Raw genomic sequence first — 18,012 nt, 5'->3', positions numbered from 1 at the left:
CCGAATAATAAACAAGAATCAAAACAAAAACAAAACAAACGTGTAGCCAATGAGCAGAAAGGGGCGTGTCTTGTCGATATGGGCGGAGAGAGTGTTCGGTGCGCGTGTGTGACGTTAGCAGAAAGCGGTTTTAACATCGACATGGAGGATAAAAACAAAGAAAGAAAGAGAAGAAAGACTTACGATAAGGACAAGAAGTAGGACGTGTTAATATAGGATCAGCTTTCCAGCGCTGGAGAGAACTGAAGGAGCAGGAAGTTGGCCACATATTCACAGGTTGGAGTTTCCCGAGTCAATAACTCCTGAGCTAAACGCTGTTACTACACAAATAACACCTCTTTTCTATCGTAGTAATGTAGAGAGGCAGCTACAACCGCGTTTTGTGTAGTAACAACGTTTAGCTCAGGAGTTATCGACTCGGGAAACTCCGACCTGTGAATATGTGGCCGACTTTACTTAAGACGCCGAGGCGCTTTTTTCCTTCTCGATAGGTGAGTAACGTTGGTTTTGCTTTGTTACACAGAACTAATATATGCCTTTGTCCTTTACATCATTATGCTTGTGTGGCATTTTTGCTTGTTTGTTTATCTACAATCGTATTGTTCTTCCCTTCAGCTATGATAAAGACACGTTTCTTTCTGTTAGTCGCCTGGGTTACGTATGTATGTGTGGGCGGAGCTATCGATACGGGGTGGGACCCATTTGGGTTAAGGGCGTGTTTGTTTTGGTGATTTCAAATGTCAACATTGGCTTTCAAAAATCGGAGACCGCACCTTTAATGTCTTAAAATCCCTGGATTAGTCTCCAGAGGCTCAGGAGGAGACCCTGCAGAAAAGTCGACCGGTAGACTGAATTCTGGTTGATGTTATTTTAGCGTGTGCACGTGTGTGTGTATGTGTGTGTGTGCGTGTGAGAGTGTGTGTGGGAATGTAGTGTGTGTGTCTATGTAGTGTGTAGTGTGTATGTATATGTGTGTGTATGTAGTGTGTGTATGTGTATGTATATGTGTGTGTATGTTTTATGTGTGTGTAGTGTGTGTGTGTTTGTGTGTAGGTTTTGTGTGTGTGTGTGTGTGTGTAGGTTTTGTATGTTTTGTGTGTATTTGTAGTGTGTGTGTGTGTGTTTTGTGTGTATGTGTGTGTGTATATGTATGTATTTGTGTGTGTGTAGTGTGTGTGTATGTTTTGTGTGTATATGTGTGTATGTGTGTGTGTGTGTGAAACAGGAAAAAATGTAATTCTTGGCTACAGCTGATTATGTTACTAAGACCAGCTTGATTTCTCATCTCACAGCTGTGTTTTTATCAAATGCAGGTGCAGATTGAACTTGGATCTGGGGAACACACCCTTCGCTCAGAGAAAGAGTGTCTCCTCAATGACCTTACCTGGCACTCCATAGAACTCCTACACAATGACCACAATGTCACTCTGACCGTCGACAGAAGCTCACAGAGCAGTCTGAGGATGCCCGGGCCTGACCTGGAGCTCAGCATTCGGGACGGACTGTATGTCGGCGGTCTTGAGAATTCGCATAAGCTCTACCTTTTCAATGATATATCTCACATGGGTTTCCGTGGCTGTTTGGATGAAGTGCTGTTTAATGAACATAATCTGCTTTCTTCCTTGAGGCCTTACTCTGGATATAAAATGGTCCATGAGGTGTCTTTGGGCTGCAGCCCAGAGTTTTCAGCTTCTGTAAATGACTCCATCAGTTTCTTCAGCTCTAAAGCATACCTGTCTCTGCCAGTGTGGGAGGTTCCACAGGAAGGCATGTTCGAGTGTGAGTTTTACACCTTAGATGAAGATGGGCTTCTCTTGTACAGCTCTGCGGGGAAGGGGGACTATGTGGCTTTGGAGATACGACACAAGCGCCTTGTTGCTGTTGTTAGAATAGATGGTAGTAAGACAGCTTTAAGCTCAATAACAGCCGTGCGTGAAGAAAACTGGCACTTGGTGAGGCTCTACGTATCTTCTCGGGCTCTTCAGTTAACCCTTGGTGAGGAGATCTTGAATTCCAGCTTTGCAGCCAAATCCAGGTCTGTCCAGATGAATGGACCGCTTTTCTTGGGTGGCGTAGATGCGAGCACAATTTCAGAAGTACATAGAAATGGTTTGCTCTCGGTAGTATCAAAGCACATCGGTGGAGGCTCCTTTAAAGGCTGTCTGAGAAATATTAGAGTCAATGGACAGAACATGGGTCTGGCCAATGCTATGGTGACCAAAGACGTTTCTGTCGGTTGTGAGCCTGTGAAGCATGTCCAGCCCATCAACATGGACAATCCAGAGACTCTTCAACAAGAGACGACTCAATTTGACAAGACGAAGGCTCAGACCTTTTTACTTCTCGAAGATCTGGAGGTCTTTGAGGGTGGACGAGCGCCTCTTGAGTCAAAGCACATCAAGTTGAACCTGGAATTCCACAAGCTTGGGATCAGGCAATCCCAGATCATGTTCTGCATCGAGGAACAGCCGGTCCACGGGGAGCTGAGGCTCGATGTTGACCCTGATCAACATGAAAATACCTTTAGTATTCTGGATCTGTGGCAGGGTCGGGTAATGTACGTTCACGGAGGCTCAGAGGATTGTCACGACTTCTTCATGTTTTCTGTTTTCACCACCAGCACCAATAAAGAGGTGCCAGTTTATTTGAAGGGGAGCCACATGCACAGGTTTAACATCACAGTCATGCCTGTTAATGATGCCCCGGAACTCAGCCTCCCAGAGGGAAATCTATTTATTCTCCTAGAGAACTCCAAGCGCCATTTGAGTGTGGACATGCTAAGAGCTACTGATCCTGATAGTAACTACACAGAACTGGTATTCTGTCTACTCGGTAACCTGATTGCTGGATTCCTGGAACTTGCGGATAATCCAGGAAAACCCGTGACCTCGTTCTCATACACAGACCTAGAACAGGGGAAGGTTAATTTTGTACACCAAGGCACCAAGAACTCTAGGATGGAGATTAGAGTGAGCGATGGAGAAAAAGCGAGTAATACGGTCGTGCTGAGAATCATGGCCGTCACCCTGGAGTACAACGTTGTAAATAACACTGGCGTGGATGTGATCCAGGGTGGAGCTTCTCCCATCGGTAGTAAACATTTAGCTGTGCAAGTGAACTTGGCCAAGCAACCTATGGATATCCGGTATGATGTCCTAGACCCGCCTGTTTATGGTGAGCTACAAAAGCTACATTCTAGCGGTGAGTGGAGGCAGGTTAGTACCTTTACACAGAAACTTCTAGAAAAGGAAAGACTCAGGTATCTTTGCACCTTCCGTGGTCCCCAGCCGGAGAACTCGACTGATCTCTTCAAATGCAAGCTCAGCGTAGGCTCCGTGTCTACGGACGAGGTCGTCGTCCGGATAAGGGTTCGATGGATTCTTTACAAAGTCACCAGGAGTAAAATGGAAGTGAAAGATGATCGTAAAGTCACGTTGACGCCGCAGGAATTTAGAATAGTCTCAAAAAATGCGAAGCTGTCCGATAACGAAATTCACGTCCGCTTGTTGACTTTACCGAGGAGAGGCATTTTGCTGTTCAATGACAAGCCCCTAAAAAAGAACTCTACTTTTAGCCAAATGAACATTACTGACCAAAAAGTGCAATATAAACTTTCTACAAAGCCAAACAGAGACCTGAGGGACATGTTCAGCTTTCAGGTGTTTTCAGAATACTCTTATTCTAATAGACATGACTTTAGGATCAGCATCAAAGCTGATGTCCACAGTGTAGTTATGAGAAATCATGGACTTTCCCTCTTAGAAGGGGAGAGTAAGATAATAACCCAAGACTGTCTTTTCTTAGAGACTTTCGGCTCCAGTGTTGTACATTACACCCTCAGAAGCAGACCTCAACATGGGAAATTAATTCGAGTCGATAACTCCAGCAGTGTTATCGTGGAGTTTACAAATCAGGACATTCTGGAAGAGCGTGTCGCGTACGTTCACGACGATAGCGAAACAACACGTGATGCATTCACGTTTTGTGCTTCGGCATCGTCTCAGAAGGACGTCGAAGGCATTTTCAACATCTCCATCCAGTTAGTGAACGATCAGAAACCTGTCCGCGTTGTGGATAAAGTCTTTCACGTGACACGGGATGGTCAGAGGCTCCTGACATTGGAGGATCTCTGTTACCATGACCCCGATTCTGACTACGATGACAGACAGCTGCTTTATACCAGACGAGGAATCTCGGTGGGACAACTAGTGTTGGTGAACGATACCTCGCACGAGCTTTATCAGTTCCATCAAAGAGATCTGGAGGAAAAGAGAGTGCTGTTTGTCCACAGAGGCACGAGCTCTGGACACTTTGTACTTTTCGTCTCAGACGGGAAGCATTATACATCGACGCTGCTGGAGGTAAGTGCCCAGGATCCTTATTTAAAGGTAGCCAACAACACTGGCCTTTTAGTTCAAAAGGGACAGGAAGTCATTTTACAGTCAGTCAACTTCAGCGTCGCTACCAACGCCGACGTCCGTAGCGACGAGGATGTCCTTTTCGAGATATTTCATCCTCCGAGTCACGGGATTCTCCTCTGCGAAGGCATCGAAGCCGACGCTTTCACGCGGTACGACTTGAAGGCGGGTCATGTAGTTTATCGCCATGACGACAGCACAAACCTTATGGATTCTTTTAGCCTGACAGCTATGGTAAATGGGCTGCGCTTGGATGTGACCGTGGCAGTGAAGATGTACCTCGAGAGCCATCAGAACCCGCCGCAAATCATCCACAAGCACCGTTTAGTGGCGGAAGAAGGAAAAGCTGTTAAAATTCACAACAAGGAGCTCGAGGTTTGTATCGCATTGATCATAATAATCATACAGATAAGCTGGAATCATTATAGATAATAAGCACGATCGGTTGTGAACACTCGTGTGTAAAAACAACCGAAATCACCAAGAATAAGGGAGGTAACAAAAATGTGTTGCTTGTTTTTTTAGCATCTCAAATCTGATGGTCAAATTCTAACCTGCTATAACATGTGATTAAAAGTGATTAAAAGCTACAGCGATTGTAAGTATAGGAGAATAAAATTTAAGGAATAAAACATTTAAGAAAGTTCTATTAGAGGAATATAATAAGAAGTTTTGGCGCTTCACACCACCGCATTGTTGATTATTTTCCTATTGCTGATTATTTTATTCATAAAGGCATTTTATTTGCCTTATTACCTAATAGCTATAGTACTATTTATAGTACTGTGTGTTTTCTTACATAAAAAGTGCAATTATTATATGTTACATAACCTACGTTAGGAAACAGCATGAGAAATTTTGAAGTGTCCTTTTAAAAAAGTCTGCAAGAGATAAAATTGAGCTCAGGTCCAGAATTTAGAACAGAACAGAATGGGGGTATAGAAGCCTTTATTATCGCCACATATACATTACAGCACATTGGAATGCTTTTCTTTATTGCCCCTGGAGCAGGGAGGGTTGAGGGGCTTACTCAAGGGCCCAGCAGTGGCAGCTTGGCTGTGTGGGGACTTGAAGGACTTGAACCCCGATCCTCCGATCAACAACCCAGAGCCTTAACCGGTTGCGCCACCACTGACCCCCCATTTAGAGGAAATATTTAATTGGGTTATTTTCGGTAGCTTTTTTGGGATGTTTTTAGTCATTCTTATGGATGTCTTTCACTCCAGGTAGTTCATGAGGGTAACACACCGGATGAGATCACATACACTGTGAAAACACCTCCATCACACGGCTTCTTGAGACGTTCTCATGCAGACGGAGAGAACCGTCACAACGCGACCGTCGGAAAGTTCTCACAGTGGGACGTTAACGCCGGGCACATCGAGTACGTCCAGGAAAAACACGGACACACCGGCGATTCTTTCACACTCGACGTCACTAACGGGATCGTAACAGTTAGTGATCTGGTGGTATTTGTGGAAATCATTCCTTTCTTCCTTCCACTCGAAGTGTCAAACATAACCTTGAAAGAGGGATCTTCTAAAGCTCTTACTCAGGACGTTATCAAGGTCACGGGCCGACACTTTACAGAACGTCATGTCCAGTACCATGTGATCGAGGGTCCACATCACGGCCGTATAGAGCACTCCAGGATCCCTGGGGTTCCGATCCCGTCTTTCACCAGAGTGCAGGTCAGCATCTAAGTTTAAGAGAATTGGGATTAATCAGCTTTTAGATAACAGTTGCATGTGTGGTGAATTTATACATGAAAGCAAGAACGAATTACTGAATTAATAAATTGTTCAATGAACTTATTCCTTCATTAATTCATGCATGGGGCACGGTGACTTAGTGGTTAACACGTTCGCCTCACACCTCCAGGGTTGGGGTTCGATTCCCACCTCCGCCTTGTGTGTGTGTGGAGTTTGCATGTTCTCCCCGTGCCTCGGGGGTTTCCTCCGGGTACTCCGGTTTCCTCCCCCGGTCCAAAGACATGCATGGTAGGTTAATTGGCATCTCTGGAAAATTGTCCGTAGTGTGTGTGTGTGTGAGTGAATGAGAGTGTGTGTGTGCCCTGTGATGGGTTGGCACTCCGTCCAGGGTGTATCCTGCCTCGATGCCCGATGACGCCTGAGATAGGCACAGGCTCCCCGTGACCCGAGAAGTTCGGATTAGCGGTAGAAAATGAATGAATGAATGAATAAATGATTCATGCATTTTAAACTGTCTGTGTATTTATAATTATATTTCTATTTGCCTCAGTCACATTTCCTCTCTTCATCTTATATCGATTTATATATTTATACATTTAAAGAAATAATCTTAATTATTTTATGTGAATTATTTTTACTATTAAACAGAATATTCAGCATTAACGTATACATATTAATAGTATTTTTTAACTGGTGCATTAGTTTTGCGGTTAACGATTAAAAAAGTACGTAAATTTTTTTTAATTTAATGGCTTACATAGACATAGACATATAATTGTATACTAACAATCCTGTGTGTTAGTAAACATAACTTTTTATTACATTTTATTTAAATAAAAACCAGTTCTTTCACTATATAAACAATAAAGTATTCATTTTACTGTGCAGGTTGAACACGAGTTCATTTCGTATGTCCATGATGGCGGCGAGACGACGGAAGATAATTTCACGCTGGTCGCCAATGACACGGAAGTCCGTAAGCAGAGCACACCTCGTGTTATACACGTGAACGTCACGCCTGTAAACGACGAGCCTCCGGTTATAACTGCCAACAGGATCCTGAGGGTGAGACAAGCATCAGGAACCAGTGACAAACTGACAGATCACTGAGCTACACGTATAACTTTGTATATACTGCTTTTATTTATGATGTGCCATCATTTTCACAGCATATTTAAAGTGTTTTGCATAAGTATTCATCCCCTTCATCCTTTGTCAGGTGATGAACTGAAATTGATTTAATTTTAATGGAGTTTTTTTGGCCATCTCTGAAACCTACAGTAGGTCATAATATTGTGGACAAAAATCTGTCAATTTTGTAGAATGATTTGGTCGCATGATTAGTCGAACGGATTCAGACTGTGTTCCATTACATGATCTCAAACACTCCTGTTCCAAAAAAGTTTGCTAGAGAACAAAAAAAAGAGGATTGAGCCAAAAACATATCAGGACCATCCATCCATCCATCCATCCATCCATCCATCCATCTTCTATCGCTTATCGGCCGGGTCACGGGGGCAGCAGACTAAGCAGGGATGCCCAGACTTCCCTCTCCCCAGCCACTTCCTCCAGCTCTGCTGGGGGAATATCAAGGCGTGCCCAGGCCAGCCGAGAGACGTAGTCCCTCCAGCATGTCCTAGGTCTTCCCCTGGGCCTCCTCCCGGTTGGACATGCCCAGGAACACCTCCCCAATCAGGACCCAAATGTGTAAAGCTGATAGAGATCTCAAAAGACCTGCTTTGTAATGATCAGGGGATTGGATTCTTATGCAAGCATCCCATGTGCACTTTTTGTTTTTGATTAACTTTTGTGCCTTCAGATGTTCGATTTATTGTGTGAATTAATTGGTTAAAATCTGGGTTAAGTTCATTTCACTTCCAGGTTGTGACTAACAGAATGTGGAAAAGTTTAAGGGGTGAATACTTTTGCACAGCGCTGACTGTAGTCTGTCGTGTGAATGATGCAGAGTAAAGGGATTTGGTCATATTATCTGTCTAAATTCTTTACATTCCACACTTTATCCCTTTTCAGATGAGGATTCATTGAGTTTGATTGTAATGGGACCAGACCAGATTCTGTCTCTCTGTCTGTCTCTCTGTCTGTCTCTCTGTCTGTCTGACTGCCTGTCTGTCTGACTGCCTGTCTCTCCACCTGTCTGTCTGTTTGTCTACTTGCCTTCCTGTCTGTCTGTCTCTCTCCCTGTCTGTCTGTCTGTTGGTCTTTCTCCCTCTTTGTCTGTCTGTCTGACTGCCTGTCTGTCTGACTGCCTGTCTCTCCACCTGTCTGTCTGTTTGTCTACTTGCCTTCCTGTCTGTCTGTCTCTCTCCCTGTCTGTCTGTCTCTCTCCCTGTCTGTCTGTCTGTCTGTCTGTCTGTCTGTTTGTCTCTCTCCTTCTTTGTCTGTTTATCTCTCTCTCTCTCTTTGCCTGTCTGTCTGACTGCCTGTCTGCCAACCTCTCTGACTGCCTGTCTGCTTGCCTGCCTGTCTGTCTGTCTCTCTCCCTGTCCGTCCGTCTGTCTGTTTGTCTCTCTCCCTCTTTGTCTGTCTGCCTGCCTGTCTGCCAATCTCTCTGACTGCATGCCGGTTGCCTGCCTGTCTCTGTCTGCCTGTCTCTGTCTGCCTGCCTGTCTGCCTGCCTGTCTGCCTGCCTGTCTGCCTGCCTGTCTGTCTGCCTGTCTGTCTGTCTGTCTGTCTGTCTGTCTGTCTGTCATACACATTGTAGACAGAGGTTGTTGTACCCTCATTAGTGTACAACATCTTATTATCCATTTGATCAAATGGACATGATCCATAATACCATCCTATAAATAATTTAAAATCTACATTAAATAATTTATTTGTGTTCTTTAATAATATTTAGATTAATCTCTCTGAAGCATTTGTCCCGATTATCAATGATACGATATAATAGAAAATCTTAAAACTAGAAAAAAATGGCGGACTTTTCAGAATTTAAATACTTTGTGTCTCCACCAGGGGGCTCAAAAACGTTTTCTTTTTTCTGGCAATTCTTCTGCTAGGATTTGGATCTAAGATTTATTTAATAAATCCAAAATGAATATTAAAAAGGAATTGGCCGTATGAAAGTGCATTTAAGGCTTTAAAATCGAACTCAGTTTAAAAGTCATACATACATTTTAAATATCTCTTTTTAAATTTCACTTTTTAATATGAAAGTTTATACAAAGAATAATCTTATATTAAGAATTTCAGAAAAAGCTACAACTGCGCTCTTCATAAGCTCGGTAAGCTAAAGTAATTTCATTATTTAATCTATTAATTTAAATTTAAAACTTAAATTTATTTATTTATTTGTTTGTTTGTTTGTTTGTTTATTTATGGTATTTTATTTATTAATTTACTATCTATTTAAAACTTCGAAAATATGGAGTTTTTAAATCTAATTATTATATTGTGTCATTAAAACAGTAGGCGGGTAATTTAGCTAACATTAAGCTAACTATTTACCAGCAGGCTAGCTAACGGAACAAACAGTAACCACGTGCTAGCATGTTGGATAACATTAGCATACTGTAGCATGTTATATTGCATGATTAAAACCATAAGCAGTAGTTAGATATCTAGTTAGACAAATGGATATAGTGTGATAGACAGCAAGTGAAAGGATGTGCTAATTAACAAGAAATAATTATGAAGATGCCCAGAACCTTAAAAATATAGCATGATAATATGACTTTTTTGCCTCTGCAGGTTTGGGTCGACTCGGTCACAGAAATCACCAGCGATGACCTCAGTGCTACTGACCACGACTCTGCCCCCGAGAGCCTGGAGTTTATTGTCACTCCTCCCAGTAATGGACACCTCGCTCTGAAGAGTGCCCCCTCCAGACCGATCCTGAACTTCACCCAGGCTCACATCCACCATCGGCAGCTGGTGTTCATACACAGCGGTGAGAAGAACGCTGACAAGTTTGAAGTTTGACAAGTTTAAAATTTGTGGGTTTGTTTTCCACAGCTTTGCTGGTGTAAATGATTTATATGACGAAAACATTTATATTTATATTAATTTCTGATTAATACTTCTTCTGTGAGGCAAAAAAAGACCCCCCTCATGTTTGCTTAGCTGCTTGATTGTGGTGTGAAGTCGTCCTTAAATTTAGGCACACTTTTTTCTCCTCCATAGGCACCATGTTTGGTGGATTTCATTTCCAGGTGAATGATGGAGTCAATTTTGCACCAAGACAAATTTTCAGCATCGCTGCTCGATCTCTGACACTCAGCCTGGAGAGGAACCGTGAACTCAAAGTGTTTCCAGGTTATTTTACTGGAAAAATGTTGAATATTTGATCATTTGTGTTTATTTTGACTTTCACTATTGTCCCATTATAGTGCTTGTATACATACATACATACATACATGCATACATATATATATATATATATATATATATATATATATATATATATATATATATATATATATATATATACACACACATATACATGTTATTATTATTATTCATTTTATTTTGTTTCAGGTTCCTCAAAAGTCATTTCCGTGGAAGATTTGTTCATTTCCACTAATGACTATGATGATGTTCACGAGAATCGCAGCATCGTATACTCCGTCACTTCGCCTCCGAGACTGGGCAGGCTGATCAGGACCCAAGACGACAATTCCACAGAGACAGAGCCGATATCTATATTCACTCACAATATGGTGTGTTTGAAATTCTATTCTTAATGAGAAAATATAATTGAGTGGAATTTAATTCAATTTGATGCAGGTGGGGGGTCACGGTGGCTTAGTGGTTAGCACGTTCGCCTCACACCTCCAGGGTTGGGGGTTCGATTCCCGCCTCCGCCTTGTGTTTGTGGAGTTTGCATGTTCTCCCCGTGCCTCGGGGGTTTCCTCCGGGTACTCCGGTTTCCTCCCCCGGTCCAAAGACATGCATGGAAGGTTGATTGACATCTCTGGAAAATTGTCCGTAGTGTGTGTGTGTGCGTGTGTGAGTGAATGAGAGTGTGTGTGTGCCCTGCGATGGGTTGGCGCTCCGTCCAGGGTGTATCCTGCCTCGATGCCCGATGACGCCTGAGATAGGCACAGGCTCCCCGTGACCCGAGAAGTTCGGATAAGCGGTAGAAGATGAATGAATAATTTGATGCAAGATACTGGCTCTATAATGGGATTATTATTATTATAATGGAATAATTTAACCTGCCTTCTCCTGCACTTGCTTATGAAATTTTCAATTTAATTTGTGTTGATTAATTTTTTCAGACAGCAGCCCAGCTGCGAAAGTAATATCAATAGTATAACGGTATGTAAAGAGATGTTTCTTTAACATGTTTTGAAGGAGTCTCCAGAGTCAGAACTAAAGCTGTATCTCTGAAGTTTCTTCTTACAGTAAATGTAACTCTAAATAAATAAAACATTTGGTCTGTAAAGAAATTGTTAGGTTTGGTAAGCTGCCTAATATTAGCATGATCATTTAGCATCGATTTTCATTCAGTTACCGATTAATAATAAATAGCGTTCTTTGTAATTTGTTCTTGTTTTGCAGTTAAAGGCTGGTTTGGTGACATATGAACACACCGAACCGATAGCATGGACAGCGACAGACTCCTTCATCTTTAATGCATCTTCTCCTCCTGCTTTCTTTCCACCTCACATCTTTAACATAAACATCTCCTACGATAACACAAGTCCAGAACACAGGAGTGTCCTTCGTGCCAACACGGGTATTATTTGTGTCTGGTTAGCATAGCATTAGCTAACTAGCTGGAACTTGCGTAGTGTCAAGCGCTAAGAAAATTCAGCTTTTTCAAGGTAGAAAGTTAGAAAAAGTAACAAGTATTGAGCTATGTTATTATGGAAAAAGTTGGTTATTATCTAAGATGTTTTTCAAAGTGATAATATCCAGGCCATAGGGTCAAAAGTCTGGACTAGTGTTAATTAGGAAGTAAGAGCACACAAAGGAACAATGCAAATCAATATTTATCCATAAGCTTGATTAACGGCAGACCCTTGACATAGAAATAAAATATCAGGCGTGTAGCTAGACGTGAGTGGAACACAATGCTGACAGATAAACAAAAGAACACAGAGAAAGATAATATAATCAATGCACTCAGGATCAGGTCACAAAGAAATAAACAGAGTAACCTTAAATGTAAAGCAAATGGTTTCTCCTTAGTTATAAGTAGAACCTACAGTTTAAAGGCAGGGTCTCCGATTTTTGAAAGCGAATGTCGACATATAAAATCACCAAAACAAACACGCCCCTAACCCAAACGGGTCCCACCCCTGTATCGATAGCTCCGCCCACACATACATATGTAAAACAGGTGACTAATGGAAAGAAACGTGTCTTTATCATAGCTGAAGGGAAGAACAATACGATTGCAGATAAACAAACAAGCAAAAATGCCACACAAGCATAATCATGTAAAGGACAAAGGCATATATTAGTTCTGTGTAACAAAGCAAAACCAACGTTACTCACCTATCGAGAAGGAAAAAAGCGCCTCGGCGTCTTAAGTAAAGTCGGCCACATATTCACAGGTCGGAGTTTCCCGAGTCGATAACTCCTGAGCTAAACGCTGTTACTACACAAAACACGGTTGTAGCTGCCTCTCTACATTACTACGATAGAAAAGAGGTGTTATTTGTGTAGTAACAGCGTTTAGCTCAGGAGTTATTGACTCGGGAAACTCCAACCTGTGAATATGTGGCCAACTTCCTGCTCCTTCAGTTCTCTCCAGCGCTGGAAAGCTGATCCTATATTAACACGTCCTACTTCTTGCCTTATCGTAAGCCTTTCTTCACTTTCTTTTCTTTTTATCCTCCATGTCAATGTTAAAACCACTTTCTGCTAATGTCACACATGCGCACTGAACACTCTCTCCGCCCATATCGACAAGACACGCCCCTTTCTGCTCATTGGCTACATGTTTGTTTTGATTTTTTGTTAATTATTCGGCCCGACTCGGAGACCCTGCCTTTAAGTAAGCAAATTATATGGCCTTTAATCACACTGAATATAATAAATGTTCGTTTTTTTTTCACTTTAATGTATTTTAATTTCACAATATAAATACTCTACAAGCTTGTTTGTATGTATTTTGCATATCAGGTGCTGTAGTGGTGGAAGGCAGTCGGATCACGATCGATACGTCAAAGCTGGATGCTTCAAATCTTTTGGGAAAGCTACCTGAAGAAGACCGAGACTCCTATGAAATCTGGTACCGAGTCAACACACTGCCACGCTTCGGGACAATCGTCGTAGGAGAACGTAACCTGTCCCATGAGAAACCTGATTTCTCCCAGTTCATCCTCAACAAATATGGAATCACATATGTGCACGATGACTCCGAGACTACGTCTGACAGTTTCAGTTTCGATGTGTGGTTAAATCTTATAGGGAAACCTCCTCAGCCGACCACTGCGAAGGACCTTATGGTCTCAGAGACTTTTAATATCACTGTAACACCTGTGAACGATCTGCCTCCCTTACTTAAAACTCAAGCCCCGAGTCTCTTGGTGGTCAAAGGAGACACTGTAACTCTGGGTCCTGAAAACCTTCACGTGGAAGACCTGGACACTCTGCCTGAAGACATCCATTACACTGTGATCAGCAAGCCGAACAATGGCTTCCTGGCCCTGGAAGGTCGCCTTAATGAATCTGCTGTTACGTTTACCCAGGCTGATGTGAATGAAGGAAGGGTGCACTTTGTTCAAGAAGGGCATCCCTCCTCAGGAATATTCTACTTCAGCGTAACAGACGGCTTCCATCGTCCACTCTATAAGCTGTTCAACCTTGAAGTTCATAATGTCACGATCAACATTGTAAATAATACAGGATTGACTCTGGTGCAAGGGCAGACTACGGGAATCTTGACACTTCAGCACTTGGCTGCAGTGACCAACAAGAAAAACACAACCATAAAGTATTTCATTACAACACCACCAAATCATGGCATGCTTGTGATTAAGGAAGACCGGATCACACACTTTGACCAGGAGGAACTTCTGTTCGGGAAGGTTTCGTATCAGATGACGGACTTATCCTCCTCAAGAGACAGCTTTGAGTTCACTGTTGTTACCTCTGAAAGCAACCTGACCAACAAGGTGTTCAATATCACAGTGAAGCCGCTGATCTTCCTTGGAAAACAAGTACGTATCCCCGATGGTATTCCTGTTAAATTAAGAAAGGATGTTTTAGATGCCACCGAGCTGGCTTCCATCAGTGGCAGTGACCCGGTCTTTGAAATTATTGTTCCTCCAAAATATGGCAAGCTCGTAAAGGTAACAGTGAACCTCGGCGGTGCATCAGAGTCTATAGAATCCTTTACCTTTAGGGATGTTGAACAAGGCAGAATTGCCATTCAGGAGCACCTTAACTCTCTAACTGCATACGGCAACACAACAGCTGTTGGGCATAAGACCACATATGTACTCGAAGACTCATTTGTTTTTATTTTAAAAGCGGCAAATGTTCAGCCTGCTAGAGGAGAGTTTGTTTTCATGGTTGTACCCTATGATCCAATGACAGGAAAACATGTAGTTTCAGCATCTCCAGGGCATCCAACCATACATCCTGCTTTTAACAGAACAAGCAATGTTGTTTTACACATGAATGAGCCATCGCACACACACCCAACCAAAAGGCCACTCTGGGTACCTCCAAAGACCAAGACAAGAAACCGTTCAGGAAACCACACACGAGGACAAAGTACAGTTCTTAATGCACCCAAGTCCACATCAGGGAGACACAATGGTCCTCCCAGGAACACACCGTTCAAGGTAGAGACTTTTCCAAGACCTGCATCTGATCCTCTGCTTATTATTCTACCGTTCCTGGCCTGCCTGTTTCTTATCGTCATCCTAGTCGTTTTAATCCTGGTTTTCAGGCACAGGCAAGAGAAACTGGCTCAGCCTTCCATGATCCAAGACCTGCCAGAGAACTCTATTGAGGACATTGCGTCTCCAAGCCCTTATCTGGGACAGCCTGAGAGAAGTCTAACTGTTCCCTCTGTTGTAGTGACTCCACTTATGCCAAGGTGTCCTAGAAGCCCTGTATTAGAGGTAGTGCATAATGGGGCCTTGGTACCAGCAATTGCACTCCCTGACTCTGAAATGCTTGTCTGTCCATGGAATCCTATGGATCCTGAGGGAACACCGCAGTCCTCTCCTGGTACACCAACTCTGAGACAAAATCAGTACTGGGTTTGAAACATTGTCTTTGACCATAGAATCATCTGGCACACGGGATGGGATGCCAGTACAAGTAGTGCCAATTTAGAGTAGCCAGTCCACCATGTTATGGGGAGGTGGGAATAATCCCATGGATTGAACTCTCTGTGCATGTCCTTTTGTGTAACCTGCGTAAAAGCTCTGCAGTTCCCTACCGGTACACCAACCCTGAGACAATATCAGAACAGGGTTTTTATAAAATATGAGACCACATTATCAGACAGCATGTTTCAGACCATGATTTTTTTCATTAGTTACCACTTTATCCTGGTAATGGTTGAGGATACCCAGTTCCAATTCACCATGTTTAGGGGAGAGAAGCAGCATGGTTACTCACTTTATTTTGGTTCCATCTTGGCATCTTGCAACGTTATATATATACCCTTTATAGAATATTCAGGCAAGGCAGGAATATTAATGAGCTGCTTGTCCACCTAGAGGCAATTTAGTGCAGCCAACTACATACCATTGTGTTTTTTTTTAGTGGTGTAAAGAAACCAGTGTGCTCAGTAAAAAAAACAGTAACCAGTAACCAGGACAGTAACTGGAGCTCAAGTATACTTACAATTTGACATAGAGTTACGCTACACTCGTAACCTCCCATAACCTCCCATAATTTGTGTGAAAGTATTACCTAAACAATATTAGATTAGATTAGATTAGATTAGATTAGATTAGATTCAACTTTATTGTCATTGTGCAAGGTACATGTACAGAGCCAATGAAATGCATTTAGCATCTAACCAGAAGTGCATAGAAGGCTTATTTACAAGTGGCAGTGTAATAAATAAGGGTATGAGGTTATACTGTACAGAAGGTGTAGTAATATGTACATGTAACTGAAGAAGGGTTTATATAGTGTGGTTTTTATATAAGTATGATACAGTATGAAGTGGTATGACAGATATAGCTGTACAAAAGGAATGTCATTATGAACATATACATCTATATATACACAGAATAAACAGAATAAATATGGATGGACATACAGAAGTGTAATGATATTCACCAAATGTTGTGCGATAATTTTGTGATTATACCCAGAGAACTTTTTTTTAAAGCTTTATGCAAATAAATTTTATTGTGATGTAGTAGCATGTCATGAAAATATTATAATGTTAGAAGTAAAATGTTTACTAGGTAGAGGACAGTAACAACTCCATATTTTGCAGCTGTGGTTATTTTATGTTTTTTTTTTTAATGTATTTTCCTGATTACACTGGATTTGTAACCATCTAGATTTATATTGCTCATCGTGACTCTTGAACATATTGCCTCGGGTTGTTTGTGTGGGTTTTCTTAGTGTAAGAGGTTAATTTAGCTAACGCGTAAAAGGAAACTTAAAGCAACCAATTTAACCTTGTGCAAACAACTCATGTACTTGTCTGTGATACTGTCTGACTGTGATGTCATCTATAATAATCGACAGAAATCAAGTAAAATGTCAAAGTTGAATTTGTATGTGAGAAATAATGTTAATTCAGTGTTTACGCACAAAATGAACTGCAGTGTTATAGATCTATACGTAGATCAAACTGATGGTTATAAGCTAGCCTTAAGAGCATTAACTTAGCAACGTTTACTTGTAGCTCATATAGTACAAGCGAAAATGAATTAGCTTGTTATAAAAGAAACAAGAAAGTCCTGACCCGAAGACTTCCCGTGACCGTTAACTGCGCTGACACCAGAGACTCCTTACATAAATGTTACAAAAACATCTTTGTTCGTTTTTTTGTTTATTATTTAGCTTAGATTAAGATTTACAACTCACAATGGCCTTGTAAACTCAGCTGTTACTATGGAAACAGAAATGTGTTAGAATGAACCTGTGTTTTGAATAATGGGCAAAAGAGGTGTTAGAGCTGCTGTTATAGAACACTGACCAATCGGGGTTGAGAATTCGATAGCGCCGAATGATCATGTGACCCTGGAGCACAGAGAAGCACAGATAGGTTTTGCTCATTCAGCAGCAGTCAATAAATTCCTCGTGAACTAAACATTTCTGAGACAGCTTTGTGAGAAAGCTTTTGGAATCGCTGGCTCTGAAAGTGTTTTTTCACATGTTTTGGGTGTTTCCATGGCTCTTATTCATGCTTGTCTGATGTTTGGAATTGATGACCAGAGACGTCCACACCCAAATGTGCATGCAGATATTTGGTGCATTCACGAGTTATGAGTTGCATCTTTTGAATCTGATTCGTGAACCACACCTCGGTCCACATGAAGGCATGTACTGAGGCTTCGTTTGTGCCTCAATGTGTTTGAGTGTCTAAATATATCAGTGAGTTTTATATTTCATGAAATAACCAAACTATGAAACATCAGGAGTCACTTTACAATGTTTTTCATGATTAAATGCTTTCTATTTTAGTATGCATTCTATACCAAGTAACTCCAAACAGCCAATCATATTTCAGTATGCAAATGCAGACCGTGCAACAGTTCTGTACTGGAGAAAGGTCACGAATCCAATGAGTTTCATTTATCCCAACACACCACGATCTTTAAACATGTTCAAAACACAATTACACGACTCTGAAGATGATGAGAGGGGCGGTGCTGAGTCCTGTACTGCTCGAGTGACGACCTGTTGGTGTGTATCTGTGCAGAAAGAAAAGGAAACATTAGCTCTAATAAATAATTCAGCTGCAGCGTGTAGAGGAGCTC

At 41.8% G+C, this 18,012-nt stretch overlaps 1 protein-coding gene across 1 annotated transcript in view; it reads left to right on the top strand.

Annotated features, from left to right (window-relative positions):
- LOC113640608 (chondroitin sulfate proteoglycan 4-like) overlaps window positions 1–16,103 on the top strand; it is a 19,430-nt gene extending 3,327 nt beyond the window's left edge. The window contains exons 3-10 of the mRNA XM_027143174.2: window positions 1,314–4,793; window positions 5,645–6,109; window positions 7,019–7,195; window positions 9,842–10,040; window positions 10,274–10,405; window positions 10,628–10,809; window positions 11,654–11,831; window positions 13,226–16,103. Of these exons, the coding sequence (XP_026998975.2) occupies window positions 1,314–4,793; window positions 5,645–6,109; window positions 7,019–7,195; window positions 9,842–10,040; window positions 10,274–10,405; window positions 10,628–10,809; window positions 11,654–11,831; window positions 13,226–15,324 (6,912 nt within the window). The 3' untranslated portion in view covers window positions 15,325–16,103. The remainder of the gene's footprint in view (window positions 1–1,313; window positions 4,794–5,644; window positions 6,110–7,018; window positions 7,196–9,841; window positions 10,041–10,273; window positions 10,406–10,627; window positions 10,810–11,653; window positions 11,832–13,225) is intronic.
- Window positions 16,104–18,012: the final 1,909 nt, after the last annotated feature.

Source organism: Tachysurus fulvidraco, chromosome 20 (assembly GCF_022655615.1).
Source record: "Tachysurus fulvidraco isolate hzauxx_2018 chromosome 20, HZAU_PFXX_2.0, whole genome shotgun sequence".
Taxonomy (NCBI): Eukaryota; Metazoa; Chordata; class Actinopteri; order Siluriformes; family Bagridae; genus Tachysurus; species Tachysurus fulvidraco.
Note: the sequence above shows the minus strand (reverse complement) of the source record. Positions and strands in the feature narration are given on the sequence as shown.